The sequence below is a fragment of the Chlamydotis macqueenii genome, chromosome 1 (assembly GCF_036417535.1).
Source record: "Chlamydotis macqueenii isolate bChlMac1 chromosome 1, bChlMac1.mat, whole genome shotgun sequence".
Classification (NCBI taxonomy): Eukaryota; Metazoa; Chordata; class Aves; order Otidiformes; family Otididae; genus Chlamydotis; species Chlamydotis macqueenii.
Window position 1 is genome coordinate 16,899,974 of NC_141556.1, and position 17,293 is coordinate 16,917,266.

At 40.4% G+C, this 17,293-nt stretch overlaps 2 protein-coding genes and 1 long non-coding RNA gene across 4 annotated transcripts; 1 reads left to right on the forward strand and 2 right to left on the reverse strand.

The window, feature by feature from the left end:
• Positions 1-339: 339 nt before the first annotated feature.
• ALG10 (ALG10 alpha-1,2-glucosyltransferase) lies at positions 340-4,641 on the reverse strand. Its single transcript, XM_010124914.2, has 3 exons — positions 4,477-4,641; positions 3,979-4,176; positions 340-1,623 (listed from the first exon to the last, which is right to left on the reverse strand). The coding sequence occupies exons 1-3, from the start codon at positions 4,639-4,641 to the stop codon at positions 568-570; spliced, it is 1,419 nt and encodes a 472-aa protein (XP_010123216.2). The 3' UTR covers positions 340-567.
• Positions 4,601-9,954, forward strand: TPRKB (TP53RK binding protein). Of its 2 annotated transcripts, XM_086746891.1 has the most exons (5): positions 4,601-4,735; positions 5,042-5,232; positions 5,956-6,078; positions 6,363-6,539; positions 7,387-9,954. In XM_086746891.1, the coding sequence occupies exons 2-5, from the start codon at positions 5,092-5,094 to the stop codon at positions 7,471-7,473; spliced, it is 528 nt and encodes a 175-aa protein (XP_086603017.1). In that variant the 5' UTR covers positions 4,601-4,735; positions 5,042-5,091; the 3' UTR covers positions 7,474-9,954. The 2 variants fall into 2 exon arrangements, with proteins under 2 accessions (XP_086603017.1, XP_010119857.2); XM_010121555.2 differs by lacking the exon at positions 4,601-4,735 and having other exon boundaries at positions 4,880-5,232.
• A 2,368-nt stretch (positions 9,955-12,322) lies between these two features.
• LOC147601979 (uncharacterized) lies at positions 12,323-15,202 on the reverse strand. Its single transcript, XR_015257552.1, has 2 exons — positions 14,924-15,202; positions 12,323-13,683 (listed from the first exon to the last, which is right to left on the reverse strand). It is a non-coding gene; the product is annotated as an uncharacterized LOC147601979 (long non-coding RNA).
• Between the last annotated feature and the right edge of the window lie 2,091 nt (positions 15,203-17,293).

Sequence of the window (17,293 nt, forward strand, 5' to 3'; positions counted from 1 at the left end):
GAAAGCATTTATTGACAAAAAAAAATTATGAAAATTCCATGGAAAGCAGGTTTTGAAAACGTTGCATTTTAGCAACGGTTCATCCCTTGACCGCTAGCAGACCTAGATGGAAGTGGCCTGATCCAAGGAGTAAATATGCACCCAGAGGTAACAAAAAGGTTAAACATTTAAATACTTTGTTTCAAAGAGAAACCTCTGAAACATAAACTGTCATACGTTCAATGGTATATTATATAATATTTTATTATAATGAAAAATGACTGTAAACATCTCCCTTATTTCACATTAATTACAGAAAGGTGTTTTCAAATTTCCCCTCATATTGAATTCATTAATTCCAGGAGCACATAAATTCAATACATGGAATTTCTTCACATTACAACAGATCAGATCTCACATTCAGTTCCAAGAAATAAGCAAACAGCTTACTTCCCCAATTCCAACTGGAGAAAAGAGTCCTTACATAAAGCAAAACATATTGCTCCATTCCAGAGTCCACAGTCCTGAAACAGAACTGAGTTTTCCTACGGGTATGAAAGTATAAAAAAAAAAAAAAAGAAGAAAAAGTCACCACATAAACCTCTGCATTTCATCACTATTTGGCCATTGGAATGTTCTGTTTAGGAAAACGTAAAAAGTTACTGCATTCACAACAATATAAAAAGTCAGCTCCAGAAGTTGTCTATATAGAGATGGAAACGGAATATTGAGCCTATATATTAAGAATGGCAAAATAAAGTAACGAAATTCTAGCAATTTTTGAGGAACTGTGACTGCTAATAAACATACAAAAAACATTAAGATCCAGAATATCGATTTTGATTTTAGTGTATCAGTGAAACTCCAGCCAGCAAATATATAGGCTGGAACTAACACATATTTTACAAACTCGTGTCTTTGGAAGACTTTCCTCCAGACATAGAACGTATAATGTCTGTTATCTGCTAGCAAATACTTATGAACATAGGTAAATTTCCAAATTAGGAACAAAGAGATGACAGCAATTAAGCTGTACTGCACAGGGTGCTTTCGTAATGACAGAAGGAATTCCCTGATTTTTGTAGGGGTCAATAAATGAGGGAATGAAAAAAAGACAGTAAAGGACAGAAAATAGAACAGCTGAGGAAAATGCAAACAGGCTTCGTGGCTACTTCTGTCACCAACAACTATCCCGCCATTGATGATGACAAAAACAAAGAACACAGTTACTAATATGATGTATGGCCAAGTTAATGCAGTAAGTGTAACTAAGTTTTTAGCTGATGTGAGATATTCAACAAGAAACTGCAATATTCTGATCAAATCTGAAAATGATCCTTTCCTGGAAGAAATCTTTCCGTCTTTCTTTTTCTGTAACTTTGTCTTCCAGGCTTCACTTAGCTTCTCTGCAACAACATTTCCAGCACAAAAAACTGTCCACACAATATTCGTCTGACGAAACATGAAGCCACAAAATCCAAGCAGAGCTGAAGTTTTATGGTTACCATAAAGGCACATTAAATAGGCAAAGAGAGTAAAAAATACTGATCCTGGGTCTGTATAATAAAGGAATGTAAAAAAATAAAGGGTGGGAAACATTGCAAGAGTTAACGTAGACAAGATTCTCTGGAAATCAGACACAGCCTAGAGAAGAAGCAGAAAAATGTGGTTAGCAATGTTCAATTAAAAAAAAACCAACCAAACAAAAAACACCAGAGAGTGTAATTCTTAAGAATTCCATTAACACAATATAACATCTCTTATGCTCTTTGGTTCCACTACTGCAGAAGCACATATGCTATATTTTTGTTAACCTCCTGCTACGTTAATACAGAATGTCAGACTATACAATGTTACAAGACCAATGAAAGTACAGAACATTATTGCAGGTGAGTTAAAAATACGGCAATGAAAATACAGCGACTTCTTTCACATGTCAAGTGTTCACATATTTGTGGCATTAAAATCACTATAGGAGTTTAATTGCTGCCATAGGTAGAATAAAAGAGCTGCACTAACGGGCAAAATAAAAGGAAAAAAAAATTCAATGTTTTATGCCTCTGCAATCTCATCATCAGGTTCGGTTTATTTGTGAGACAGCAGAACACATCATTCTATGCTTATACTATTGCCTATTTTGAAGCCAGTCCACAGAGCGGACAGTTCCAAGCTTCTAATCTTTGGTGCTGCTTTTATTGTTTATCTTCATTATAACTCATGAGTTAGAAATGAAACTTTAAAGAAAGTAGCAGAACATGCAGTTAAAAACTCCTCTCAATTATCCCACTCACTACTCAATGCAACGTAATTCATAACATTAACAAACGTTGGATGCTGTTTCTGAATGACGCAGCGTGGGGTGAAACAGCCAGCCACCACCTTACAGAAGAGGAATAGAGAAAATGCCGAGTTCAAAGAAGTGCCAACAATACAACTACACTTTCTAATGCTTAGACTACTGCCATGAAATCTTTTGTTTTCTTACATTTCTATTTCCATCTCCAAGCATAAAATTAAAAGTGCTCCAAAAGTGGAAACAATTTATTGAATTTGACCCAATTCTGTAGTCTTATCATGTGCTTAAACATGAAGTGTCTCCTCTAAGTAAATAAATCCAAAGAAATTTTCTTTTTACTAAAGGAATCCTTCAGTTACCCGAGAAGAAAAAAATATATTCTTATGGTTAAGAACAAAACTAAAGAACTTCCACTAAAGTTAAAGGTTTTGAATAGGCCAGCGAGAGTACAGCCTCATCAAGTCTGCAGATGACACTAAACTGGGGTGACCAGGCAACAGGCTGAAGAGCAGAGCTGCCATCCAGAGTGACCTAGACAGGCTGGAGGAACAGGGCAACAGAAATATTACAAAATTCAACACGAACAAATGCAAGTGGAAAGGAAGAAATCCCCACAATGATATAGGCTGGGCATGAAGTAGCTGAGGAGCTGCTGCTCTGTGGAAAGGCACCTGGGGGTCTCCGCAGATAGCAAGGTGAACATGAGCTGTCAGCATGTCCTGTCACTAAGGAATAGCAAGAGCCTTCTGGGCTGCATTAACAAGAGTAAAGCAGCAGATCAAGGGAAGTCATAATCCCACTTCACTCCGTCAGGCTGCACCTAGAATACTAGGTCCAGTTTTGTGCCCTGTGATACATAAAAAAAGGCACTAGTAAACTGGAGCAATGGCAGAGGGCCAGCAAGACAGCTGAGGACAGAAGCACCTGCCCTGAGAGTAGAGGCTAAGGAAGCTGACCTTATTCAGCCTGGAAAATAGATGGCCTGGGGGACTGAACAGCAGCCTACCAACACCTGTGAGGATGTCAAAAGGTAAAGGAAGCCAAACTCCTCCAAGTGGTACATGGTGAGAGGACAAGAGATAACAGGCATAAACTTGAAATGAGAGGTTCAGACTGGATGTGTGAAAAACCTTTTTCACCATGAGACCAGACTGCCCAGAGAGGCTGTGCAGTCACTCTGCATCCTCGGAGAGTTTTCCAGGCCCTAACCATAAGCAACCTGATCTGATCTCAGGGCTGCCCTGCTCTGAGATGGAAGGTGGACTACAGACCTGCTAAGTCCCTTCCAACCTGAATCCATCCCCAATAAACCTGGAATCTTTCTAAAGAACACATTTTAGTTCAAATGTAGCTCACAGGGCTTCACTCAGGATTCAGTGGTTGAAGTTTTGTGGAGAGTCTTAAGCAACTGCAACTAGATGAGCATTTAGACCTTTGGATAGTAAGTCTATATCTGTACTAACTTTATTTCAATGGGACTACTTTTAGTTATGCACAAGAGTAAATTTTTAGAGGACTGCACCCTAAGAGAGAAAAAAATATTTTTTTTCAGACAAAAGAAATGTGCCACCTTGGCCAAACTGGTAGTAGTAGTTGCAGTTATATAGAACTGAGGACAGCTCACATATGTAGTGAAGTGAACATACACAGAACCATCAAAATTACTTGTACGAACGCATAAAATTATTCTACTTTCACCCTACCTTATTCTTCTGATGGATCTTGAACTGAAGTAAATACAGTAAATAGAAGTTCCCAGCACTGAAAAGGAGGTTAATAAACCTGAGCATTCCCACAGAGCACACCACGCTCCCCGTCCACCCGAAGAGCCACGCCGCCGGCTTCACCGCTCCCACCGAGACCAGGTACAAGCCCGGCAGTGTGGTGATCATGGGGTCCCACTGGAAAGCGGAGAGAGAAACAGGGTTAAGGACCAGAGACACGCAACAGGTAACCACAGACCATTCCCACCCACGCCCCAGTGCGTTAGCTTGGATGTTCGGTGAGTTTCAGGCATTATTACGGAAACTGCTGAGTGCTTTGTATCCTGGTCGGTGCACTACTGCACTTCCATGTAACGGAAAGCAGACACGGGCGTTTTGGACAACAACGATCACAAATGCATCCCTTTTCAAAGCGGGTGTTTACAGAAATCACCGATCCTGACTGGGGAAGGCGAGCCGGCCGGCTGGGCGCAGCACCTGGAGGAAGCGGCCGTGGCAGTAGGCCTGCGCCTGAGGGACGTGGAAAGCCTCGTCCATGTAGGGCCCGCGCTGGTGGCGGTTGATCGCCGCGAAGAGCAGGCACGACAGCAGGAAAGTGCCGCTCATGGCGGCGGAGAAGCCGTAGGCCCGCGACCGCTCCATGCCGCCGCCGCGCTGGCCGGGAAAGGGCCGCCCTTCCGGGGAGGGCTGGGCGCGGAGAGGAGGGGCCCGGCATCGCGGGGTCGCGGAGGAAGCGGTAGGCGACCGGCGGTGAGGGCGCTGGAAGCATGGCGCCGGCCGGGAGGGCGGGCGGGAGGAGCGAGGCGCGGTCGGCGGCTCCGGTCGGCGTGGCCGCTGCGGGGCGGGAAGGGGGGAGGAGAGCGGCGGGCCGGCGGCGGGCGGTGCGGCCTGGCTCCGGCCTTGGGGCCCGCACGCCTGGGGTTTCCCCTCTGGGAAGCGTTGGAAACCGCGTGTGAATGGTTACGTGTCGTTGAAATTGTGTTTTATGCGAGACGAGAGCGGGTGCGTGTGCCTGTAATGGTTACTCTGACAAACGCCGTAGGGCCGGTGCTGCTGCGCGCTGCCGGGGCCGGCCTGCGCCGTCGGTGCGAGATGGAGGCGAGGCACCAGCTGGAGCTGTTCCCCGGCTGCGGCCTGGCGCTGCTGCTCTTCAGCCGCGTGAAAAACGCCGCCGCGCTGAGGAAAAAAGCCATGGAGGGGTCCATTGAAGGAGCATTAATAAACCCCGCAATGGTGAGTGGACGCTTGTGTTGCCCTGTTTGCACCGCGTTAAGGTTCTGAGGTCCGCATGGAAACCTTTCTTGGTGGGAGCTCCCTGAAAAACGACTTGTGCTTCTACACGGACCTCACTTTCTCTGTGCAAATTTGAAAACCCTTTGATTTTCCTCACAGTGTCCTAAAGTGTAAGGGTTCGTCTGTGTAAAAGAGCGAGCCTTGGCGGGATTGGCCAAAACAGTTCTCGTCTTGATTCATTTCCCATCCCACTTGGTGGAGCTATTTAAATTGACTTCCATCTAAAATGTAATACTAATTGCTTAATGCTGTCAAAAATCTACTGTTTGGAGCTTGTGTTCTCATTTAAACCCATAACTAGTTTCTGAATCTAGTTCTTTCTATTAGAACTAGCAAAGACAGGAGTTAGGGAAAAGAGGAAAAAAAAAGAATCTAATCTGTCAGTTTACTGACAGAAGATTTATTAATGTGATTCTTTTTTTCAAAAGATTTCAGAAACCTGATTGAGAGAGTGTAGTTCTTATTTTTGTGTCAGGTATTACCTAATACAGGAAATAATCACATTGACTTTAGAAGAGGAAGAATTACTAAAGTAGCTAGCAGAATACTGTTTTGCTCATTTCTACGATTGCAGATCTAGACTACCAAAATTAAGTGGTCAGTATTTTTTTTTTTAGAGTTCAATATGTTAAATTTCTGTTTAACTTCTGTTGTGTTTTACAGATCGTGGATCCTTTTCAAATTCTTGTGGCAGCCAACAAAGCGGTTCATCTACACAAGATAGGTAAAATGAAGACCAGAACTCTCTATGCAGAAATTATTTTCAACCTTTCACCAAATAACAATGTAAGATTTACTGCACAAATGTCTTTTTTTACTAGAGAAGCTTGCTAAGATCCCTGCAGCCAAACTGAATATACCTATTCACTTAATGGTTTACCTGGCTACTAATAGAAGTTACTGTTATTTTTAATAACACTAATATGCTGTTATCTCTTGTAGCTTGTCAGAATTCCATTAATGTGTGTCAGTTTATACTATTGGTTTATTTGACCCAGTAACTGAAAAGATTGCTTATATGTAGTGAGAAAGTGACTCATAATATTTCTGTATTTTTCATCTTTTCCTAGATTTCAGATGCATTTAAGAAGTTTGGCATTTCAGACAGTGACACTGCAGTACTCATTGTTCTGGTTTTGGACGAAGAAAAAACTGTAAATCTGGAAGATATAGCATCTCAGGTAGAAGGCCAACAGGTTTCTCTAGATGAACTCCCCCAACTAACAGACACTGCCAAAGTTAAAAAGGTATGTAGCCAAAAGAGGTGACTGGCATAGAGAAAAGGAATAGTTTATTTAGTTGTCTGATGAAATACCAATGGACATAATTAACTTAGGGTCTGTATTTCTTTACCACAACTGGAAAGTTGTTTTAAGTGAATCTTGATTATTTCTTTTTTATAATTTTTTTACTTAAAAAAAGTTCTAGTTGTCACACTCTGACATCACAAATTTGAAGTCTTCAGATTCTTAACATGGTCAGGAAGTTGGAACATAAAAATAAATTCCAGATTGCTGCCTACCATTCAGGCATTTTTGCTTCCTGTTTTCTCAGGCAAATATCCATTTAATTAAAAATAAATTTTCAGTCCTGAACAGTTTCGTAATCTTAAGCACATAAATAGTCCCAGCATGGGCGGCTAAAATAAAAATGTGTTGATGAGCTGCTAGGAGCTGTGTTAGGGCATGCGTACTCTTAACAGATTCCCATATGCTGGATAGCTATCTTAAAGCATATGTTTCACTTGATAAAATTAAAGTAACTTAAATGAATCTTGATCATGTACGTCAATGACATATGAATATGGGAGACGTATGAATAAAAGTGGACAAATCATAGTGTATAACATGTGGAGCAAGAAGTGCTGCTCTCGTTCAGTGTCTTAGCTTTCCTTTATGTCTTGCAGTTTCAGAATTTGCTTGGTTCCTCAGTCCCAATTTTGTCTTGCAATCACAAGATAGGAATTTTCAATGTAAAAAGTGGGGGAGAGAGGGAAGTCTTTTATTGTGTACATATTTTTAGAAGATATGTGATCAATTTTTTTCTTCCTTATACAGCCTTTACATTTTTCTTGTTCTTTTTTTTTTTCTGCAGACGTACAAAATTACTCCACAGGAAGAAAAAATCGGCACTTTATTGGATAGTGTTGTTTGCAGAATGTCAACAAAAGATGTTTTATGAAAATGTGGAAATATATTTTCTTTTAAAGGAAAAAGAGGACTTTTTGAGATGTAAAAATGCTTCATTGCAGTTCATCCTGCATTTCAGAGAAAGTGGTGTAGTACTGAGTAGTTTGATGACATCTGAACTTTAACCATAAACGAGCAAGCTGGGATATGGGGGTAATCTGAGCTGTGTTCTAAGCACAGAGAGCAATTCTGCCGTGCAAAGCTGAACTTGCCGTTGGCATTTCTGTCCCTTTTCTTAACAAGAGAAAAAATGCACTTTTGCCAGTACCTTAAGTTGATCATAAACAGAAGGCTTGGAAATCTGTATTTACTTTTCTTTTTCGTCAGATGCTTTGCGAGTCCCGGATAGGATTCAAACATTGTAAATAATTTTTTTTTAATGCTCCCCTGATTTGTTTTGTTTTGGCACCCCGATGAATGATTTCCTTTTAACAATACTACTGCCAGAAAAGGCATCCATATGGTATGAAGTGTTGCTGATGGACGAGAAAAAGGGGAGTTCCCATAAACTATCTTTCTGCTAATGGGAGTCACTGCCCACCCTTTGGGAACAGGAAGGGGTGGGAGGGGCACCATGGCAGCCAGTGGTGGGGGCAGCGTGGAGCAGGGGCATCAGAGATGTATAGAACAACGAATAAGGTAATAGAATCGTAGAACAGTTTGGGTTGGAAGGGACCTTTAAAGGCCATCTAGTCCAACCCCCCTGCAAGGAGCAGGGACATCTCCAACCAGATCAGGTTGCTCAGAGCCCCATCCAACCTGGCCTTGAACGTTTCCAGGGATGGGGCATCCACCACCTCTGGGCAACCTGTGCCAGTGTTCCACCACGCTCATTGTAAATTTTTTTTTCCTTCTATCAAGTCTGAATCTACCTCCTCCTATGATCCTGTGGTGGTGTTAGCACCTGACAATCTGATCTCATCAGATGCAGTGTGCTGCTGAGGTACTGGTGTGTTGCTGTGGTACTTTAGTGTTGGCATTAAAGGATGAGAGGTGCTCTTGATAACACTGAATGAAGCATGGTCATGCAGACTTCCTAGGACCTGGTTCCAGGTGCAAAATTCACAGAGAAATTTTCACCATAGATTTATTCACTTAAATTTTCCATATAACTTACATAGCATTCTGAAGAGATGATTGAACTAATTTTGTTTTGTTGAACCAGAGTTAGGCCATCAAAGGGAAATAAAAAGAATATTGATTTCCAGTAGTCACCAGGTCCAGTGACTCTGCGTGACTATTATTTAATCAGTTGCAGCCATCCTATTCAAGAAAAATTACAGTTCTAATTAGGTAGAAAACCATACTCATTGTTATGCTGTATTGTTTTTCTTGGACATGTATAAAACTATATAACTCTCTGCATTTTGGAGTTTTTTTCATTATGTCCTTTGAGATATTACAATTTGGACACTTACAAGATATTTGGAAGAGTATATCCCAGATTCTTACACATAGTGTTTGGGAAAACAAAATATATTTTGGGGGAGAGACAAGTCCGAGTTACAAGTTGAAACGTTACCCACTACAGTATACAGACCTGCAAACTGACATACAGACTTAGTATGGTCTGTGTTTCTGTAATTAATATGGAAATCCCTAGCTTCTGTTTTGCATTTTGATTTTGATTAATGTTTCCCTCAGTTAAAGCACAGTAGTACAAATACTGTCATTTTCTTACCAGTGAAATCAATGGCAAAATACTTACCAAGTACCACGGGAATTACAAGGTTTACCAAAATAAGTTATTCAGGAGAAATGGCTGTGCTGATTTATTGATGTAAGGATGGTTTTACAGAATTTATCATCTTCTCTAAAGAGAAATATGAAGCAGGAGTGAAAAATGGAGCTTGGAAGGACTTGAAATAAAACACGCATACCAGCAGCATGTGAGAATGACCATGGAAAATAAAAAGACTTGTTTTCCTCTTCTGACAGTCCAGTTGGTATATGGAGTATGTCATCAGATTGCTGGCTGAACTGCTGACATTATTTTTGGTGGCTTAAAAGAACAGCAGACAGGTATGCTTAAACCACAGCCTTTTTTGAACATGTGTAAAACATCAGTCTGGTCAGTTTAATATAGGAGAAATATTAATAAAAAGATGACTGCATAATAGTTGACGCACAAGTTCCAAACTTGGGTTCCCAGTTTCTAATTCTTACCAGTCTATTTCATTGGTATAGAAACAGTAAATAGTTCGTTACTGTTGGCATGAGCTAAATTAATGAAATTGTGATTTACTGTGAGACTCAAGTGAGCTATTTTAATAGGTGGATTTACTGGAAATTTTTCTGGGACCTGAAGCCTCCGTAATATTGTTCAGTCAGGCAGATGATTGGGTCTGTTGGCAGTGGACACTATGCCATTGACCTGCAAGACCACAGTTTTTCCCCTAGTCCTAGTTGCGTTATCTAAATGAAGCAAATTATTTACAAAAACTGGTAATAAATGTAGATTTTGTTGACCTTGCCAAGTTATGCTTTTCTTTCTGAACACATTAAAAATGAGTAAATTTGGATCTATAATGTTACTGTTAAATCAACCACTGCTGTTTACCAGCAAAGGAAAGTTTAAGGAAGAAAGACAGATTTTTCAAACCATTTAATATTCTGCTGCTGTCTCCTTTGAACTCTATACCTCATCTCCTCTATCACAATGCTGAAGCATTTTCAATAGCTTATTTGGATCCCTAGTGCTTTAAAGGCAGGATTATACCTGCAGGATTTATAAATTTAACAACTAAATCCAAAATTATTATGTGTGGTCAGTTGTTCTGGCTTTTTTTTTTTTTTAGATGGGGTAGTTGTTGCTTGGTTTTGTAGGTTTGGGTTTTTTTTTTTGCCTTTGCTGCCTTTTTAGTATTGTGTATATGACAAAAATTGAGCAAAACCCGCAGCCTGTACTTCTAAAAGGCAATGACTAAAGTCTCGTCCTCCACAGAACTCACTTTCCTGCTTGAATGCTTTGCAATACATCAGTTTCTTAGGGAAAGGAAAAAAAAAAAAAAAAAGAGGAGACAGGGCAAGCAAGAAACAGACTGTACAAAGCTATCTTTTACAGTGACTTTGTAATATGCGGTAAAGCCAGCAGGCTGTTGCTGTTTGAGATAAAGACTGCACCCAAGTTTTCAGCCTCGGTAGATGTGATAAATGTCCAAACTGCTGGCCTGTCCATCATGTAACAGTTACAGCCTCTGGGCACGCAGGGGGAATGCAGACATACACTCAAAGCAAACTTGCCCCCCTGTCGTGACAGAGGTAGTCGTCCTCCTTTCAGGGAGGATGCCCAGTAGCACAGCAGGATTTGCCGACAGCCCTCACCTGCAGGCTTTGCATCTCTGAACGGTGTGTCTGTTGTTAGTAAAATGTGTGTTTCTAAAAGTTACGTATCTTAGAACAAATAGCCAGTCTGATTTACAAAATCTTAAGCAATGGAAAAATCCACGTCAGCTGCTGGTGGCTGGTTCCAGGAGTGTATTCCCCTCACCATTAGGTGTGTCTCCCTCCCCAGCTTTGTTCACTTGCTGGCTTCCTCTCCTGTCATCCTCAGGTGCTCTTACCTGTCTGCTTTTACTCCCAAAGCCCTTCACAGTTCACATCTGTCTCCTATAGCCTAAGCTTACCCTCTTGCTTTGTGTTTTCAAAGCAGCAGCTTCAGGCCTGCTTCTGTGCGTGCTTCAACTAGGGAAAGTTCCCTTTATCATTTTCAAAATAAATTATTATTCAGTACCACTCTGACCTGCTGTCAAAACGCCCTCTCTCCTGCAAAAGCCTTGACGGTAAGCTTCCAGTGCACTGAGGCCATTGCCCATCACACAACCCCAATCGCCTGGGGTTTTTTGTGCTGTCAGAACATCTAAATCCCTTTCTCCTTTTGCATACTTCAATGGTACAGTTACAAAGGAGGGACCATCCCTTTGCTTTCACTTGTAATGTTAGTTCATGCTATATGGTTTATGACTGGGGTCCCTATGTCCTATGACAATGCATTCAATGTGCTAATAATCTATTTTTTAATATTACTCCTTTGTGTGCTGTTCTTCAGAGAGCACCATCAAAGCTTTGCTCCCATGGTAAGGCGTGATGAGGTGGCACCTTAACAGGGGTGTTTGCCTGAGTAGGGTAACACTGGCAGAGTGCTGCATGGATGGAGGAAAACCGATTCCAGCACCCACACTCACCTGTTGAGAGCTGACACAGGTGTCTCTGGTGCTGCGCTGTGCTTTTTAAACACTCCTTGACGTATGCCATGTAGGTTGTCTCAAAAACATTTCAGTTTACGTACCCCTCGTCATTATGGACAGATAACAGAATGGGGTACACAATGCTTATGAGGTGTGTTGTCTACAGCTACTGTGTAATTACAAACACGTATCTATCTGTTCCTAAGTATTCAAAATGTCTTGCAGTTCTTCTTTGTTTATTAGGATACTGTTTGTTAGTTTAGGCAGTGCTGTAATTTGGGGGTTAAGCTCTAAAGGCTTGGACTATCATTCCCAACAGCAACTGCCCCTCAGAGCTGTCAGTCCATTGACTTGAGTCAGAGAAAGGTCCAGAGGAGGCAACCATACAGTTACCAAAGAGTTTAACAGAGATTGCCAACTGGCTGTATTGCCAGAAAGCTTGCAGGTTTTCTGAGTGGAGTTACTGCCCTGAAAAAGTGGGAGTATGGAATACCCCCCTCAAGGGTGGGCTGATGTATGTAGAGGTTGGTACTGCCATGAGGTATGAAAGAACTAGGGAAAAGGAAGCAGTGGTTGAAGATGAATTAAATATATTGGTACAAGACTGAAGACTGAGCCAGTTGGTTCTGCAACAAAGGATGCTTGCAAGTACAGTTCATTTCAGGTTTTATTCTTGAGTTTACAAAGGCATTACCGTAAGTTAAAAATACGCAGATGCATGCCCCATATAAATACTCTTCAGCACCTGAGATGAGAATTTGATTTGTTCAGAGGTCTTCCTTTGCCCGCAGGATAGCTGATTTTATTGATTTTTTTTTTCCTATGTTGTTGTGACATGGGAGATTATTTGCCTGTTTATAGTGTATGTTTTACCATGGATGGGACAGGTAATCTTAGCAGAGGTAGGGACTGGACAACTTAAGTTCAAAAATGGAAAGCTGGGGTGGATATACAAAACTGACCAATAAAAACATAAGCTGAACTCTTCTTTGTGCTAGCATATTGTGCTTAAAGTGAGTTTCATATACATGCAAAGGGTAACGTAAACATGTATACAGGGCAAACAGGTGTATGTTATTCACAAAGTCACGTTCTGTACATCGCCTATTAAATTGCTTCACAGATTCAGTTCCATAAGTAGCAACAGTTTAAGCAATTTCAAGTAAACTGTAATACCTTGAGACCATTTTTTTTTTGTATCTCCTGGGTATGGATAATCGACACAAATATTCCTTTAAATATCTGACAAATGTTGTGATTTAACCCCAGTCGGCAACTAAACACCACACAGCTGCTCACTCCCTCCCCCTGCCAGCAGGATGAAGGGAAGAGAATTGGAAGGCTAAACATGAGAAAACTCATAGGTTGAGATAAGAGCAGTTTAATAATTGAAATAAAATAAAATAATAATTTTAATAAAAATGAAAATAACAGAGATAAATAAAACCTAAGAAAGACAAGTGATGCAAATTGCTCACCACCAACTGACCAATGCCCAGGCAGTCCCCGAGCAGCAGCCCCCGGCCAACTTTCCCCCTAGTTTATTGCTGAGCATGTTGTCATATGGTGTGGGATATCCCTTTGGTCAGTTGGGGTCAGCTGTCCCAGCTGGATCCCCTCCCAACTTTTTGTGCACCCCCAGTGTACTGACTGGCAGGGCGGTGTGAGGAACAGAAAAGGCCTTGATTCTCTGTAAGCACTGCTCAGCAATCACTAAAACATCCCTGAATTATCAACACTGTTTCTAGCACAAATCCAAAACAGAGCCCCATCCTAGCTACTATGAAGAAAATTAACTCGACCTCAGACAAAACCAGCGCAAAGAAGTATACTGCTGCTATAAGGATGACCAGGCTCCCCAAATTGCCATTAGAAGGATCATGACAATCACCGTGTAAAGGGCATGGACTGTAACGAGATCATCTCCATGCTGGTGCTTGAACCCAGATGTGCTGTGCCAATTCTCGCTTTTGGTCCCATTGGTTTTCTGTCTGTGAGCACGGAGAGAATGTATCCTGCCATAACAAAAAGCAAGATTAAGATTAAAAATTATTCTTTTTTTTATTAATAGTTCAATAGTGTTTATAATGAAGTCCAGAGCATGCATTGTATTATTGACTAGATTTGGGAAAGAGCTCTTCAAACTGTATGAGGCTAATAGAGTAATTTCCATAATTGGAAACACAAAGCATTTACCAGCCATTTGGTATTTCTCTCCCACTGACAAGCAGAGAGACTGGGTATGGGCTTGTTCGAGGACACACAGTGCTCTTACTCTTCACTGTTGATACAGATCAGTTGTATGACAAAAAACATACCCTTTTGTTTTGCAATATGGTGAAAGTGTCAGGGTTTTAAAAAAAAATACCCATTTCCAAAGCTTTAATCCATGGGAATAAGCACAGCATGTGCTATGTGAGCTTCCCATCCTCCTCTGATAATGTGTTTCTATCTCTGCTTCTCAGAGCAACTTCCCTCAGCAGCCTGTGTCAAGCTATTCCTCCAAAGACAGTAATCAGAAGTAACTACAGAAAGCGTGTCTGCAGGATTCTCTGGAGTAACATTTTACATTGCTTTGTCACCTTTCCCAAATGGTTTGAAAGCAGAAGTGTTAGCCTGTGCTAACTGACCTCCAGCTATTGTCATTCCCACTGAATGACTAAGCCCCAGTGGGCCCACTTTTTTTTTTTTTTTTTTTTAGATAAAAAATGTTGAATGTCCAAAATTCCATCTGAACTGGAATGCCAAAATATCAATCTGCTTGTGATTTTCATGTAGCTTAGGAAGGGGTCTGAGAAGTACTAGATGTATTACAGCTCTGTTTCATAGATGTTCCTGTTGTTATCATCACAGAACAGTAGGAGTTACCAAAAATGTTACCGCAGATACAGGTTATGAGTAAAGAGCATTTAAACACAAATTATATTTATATACTTATGCACACTTGGAAGAGAGCTGTCAAAACTGATTTGTTAAAAATGAAAGACTAACAAGTGCAATCTGCAAAGGAAGTTCATCAATGAAACAGACGTTCTGCAGCTGAGATTTTACAGAAAGTAGTTGTAGAATTAGAAATACACATTCAGCATTTGTATTAGGACAAGGGCTACCTTCTGTCTTGTGTAACTTCAAATCAAATAACATAGCTCAAGATCATCTACCAGCATAATGTGAAGACCACAAGAGGAATACTCTCCCTGTCCGTAGTTTGCTTTCCTGTTCCTACCTGGAGAGAATGCAGTATGTGCAGCTTACCTCCTGGAAACATTCATGGTGTCTCGGTGATTGAGTTCTCAATGAATCAGATTTCTTCTCACAGAGAGGAAAAAGTTGTCCTTTTTAATCCTCTTGTTTCCTTGCACAAAAGAGGAAAATCTTCACTCAGTACCAACAAGAAGAATCTTTCTTCCAAGCCCACCAACTTGACCAATGCTCATCTGGGAGCCCTTGATATGTGTCAATCAAAGTTCTCAAATTACTGGTTTTCTAAAGCTGATTTTGACATAGTTCTTCAAGAAATTCCCTGGAGCAGCTCACAAGGCAAGTAATGACTAATCCCAAAGACTGGCTGCTTTTAGCTGCTGGGATCCCTTCTTATAAACAGTAGCTAGCTGCTAAAGTGTTGCCAAATTCATAGGAACACAAGTAATGCACAGATGGCCGGTGCTGGTGATGAAAAATGCAGGATGAGCTGTAACTTAGAACTACTTTCTATTAGATCACAGGCTATTTTGGGGTAAAACTTAGTTCCTTTCTACAGCTGTAGTTTGGTTTAACTTGCCTGGAGTGAAATTTCAAGCCACCATCACTGAGAGGTGCTCTAATATTCAAACATTTTTTATGAAAAAGTATGTGCCTTCTTTAATAATCTGTTCACTTTTATAACACAATCATATTCAATAAGCAGTATATCAGCACAAAAGAAAATATTTGAATATTTCGGGTTAATAACAAAGTCACAGACATCCTGTTCTCCCCTGGCCACCTGGAGCTGTTAATTAACAAGACGGTGTGCCAATGCAGGTTCTCCCAAAAGTTGGGCATTCCGTGATTAGCTGGGTTAATGGTAAAAATAAATCCGATGTTCCAGTAACTATTTGTAGGACTCATGAATAAACACATTTAAATTTATAGTTTAAAAAAAACAGGCCAAAGCCCTTCTTTTCCATAACAAAATGTGAACACCGTCTTGCATCATCTTTAAACTGTCAAAAAATTAAAATAACCTTATTTCTGATTTAACTGTTACTTTATGCTTATTGTGACATATAACTGCTGTTAAGACAAATCTGAACTTGTAGTTCTGGTGCATTTCTAAAGGCTTTTTGCCTTTCCTTCACATAGCATTTATGTTTTTTATATAAATAGAATTGGTTCCTTTAGCTTTAGTAAAACAATTAGCAATTTCCAAATATATCTTGGGCTATCGCTTACACTCCACAAAATTAAGGCTCAGTTTTTTTTACACATACTCTCAGGAGTCTTAAAACTCTTTTCCATAAATAACGTTTATAAAAAGAGCTATTTTCATTTCATCGACACTGTGACCATTTAACGGAAAGTGATTGAGTCTCTGCTTCCTTTCAGTAAACTGTTACAAGACTAGCCCATCAGCGTGCGTTTCAATACAAGTGCACGTGCTGTCCGCTTCTAACAGCTACGTGAGTAAAACTGTGTCACTGGAACCAGTGGAGCTGCCGAGGACGTAATATCATTCTTCATTATTAGTACTATATTAAATGTAGAATACAATGACTTGGAGGAAGAAATTTGGATATCAGTAAAGAATTACTGATTTGAATCACTTCTAGCTTTTTCAGGCTTGATCCTGAGAACATAGGCAGTTACAACTTTTGGATTCTGTTTTCTTAAATAACATATGCAGGGTGGTAGATGCCACAATAAAAGCTGTACACTAATTTTTTCCTATACGTTTTTCGTTTTCTTTATACATTTTTTCTACTTTAGTCCTAAGATCGGTAGTATTTACAGCCAGCCTATTTGCCCCTTTTCCCATTAGTTTCATCTTGATTTTCTGTTTCTTACTGACGCTTTCAATTTTTGACTGAACTAAGCAAAAGCAGGTATGTGTAAGCCTCATGTCAGAAGTGTGAGATTGTTGATTTTTGGTCATATAATACATTCTTGATGTCTCCCAACTTTTATCCTCTATCCATAATCTTCTTTGTGGAAAATTATCTTTTATAATGTACATGGCTTAGTTTTGTTAATACAGCTATGGACCCTTGCCCAACTTACTGAAAATAAATTGCTGTTGAGCTATTAGTGAGACGTTCTATAGGCTAAAACAATGCAAGAGAAGAATGGTAAAAATGTAGAATTGACATTATTACATCAGTAAAAGTAATTCAAGGACCCATGAGAAAAACACCAAAGAGAACCGGTATAAAATCCTGAGATAAAAAGCTGGAAGATAGAAATTCTGTAGTAATGAGGATTGGCCCGTTTTATGAGCAGCAAAGCCTGACACTCCCCCACCTGACTGACCACTACCAGCCTGGAGGGATTCCTGGGATGACGTGGAAGGAGGAAAGGTGGGAGGTGAGCACGTTTATACTCAGCCTAGTAAGGTCAATGTTGCTCTCTTCTCCCAAGTAACTAGTG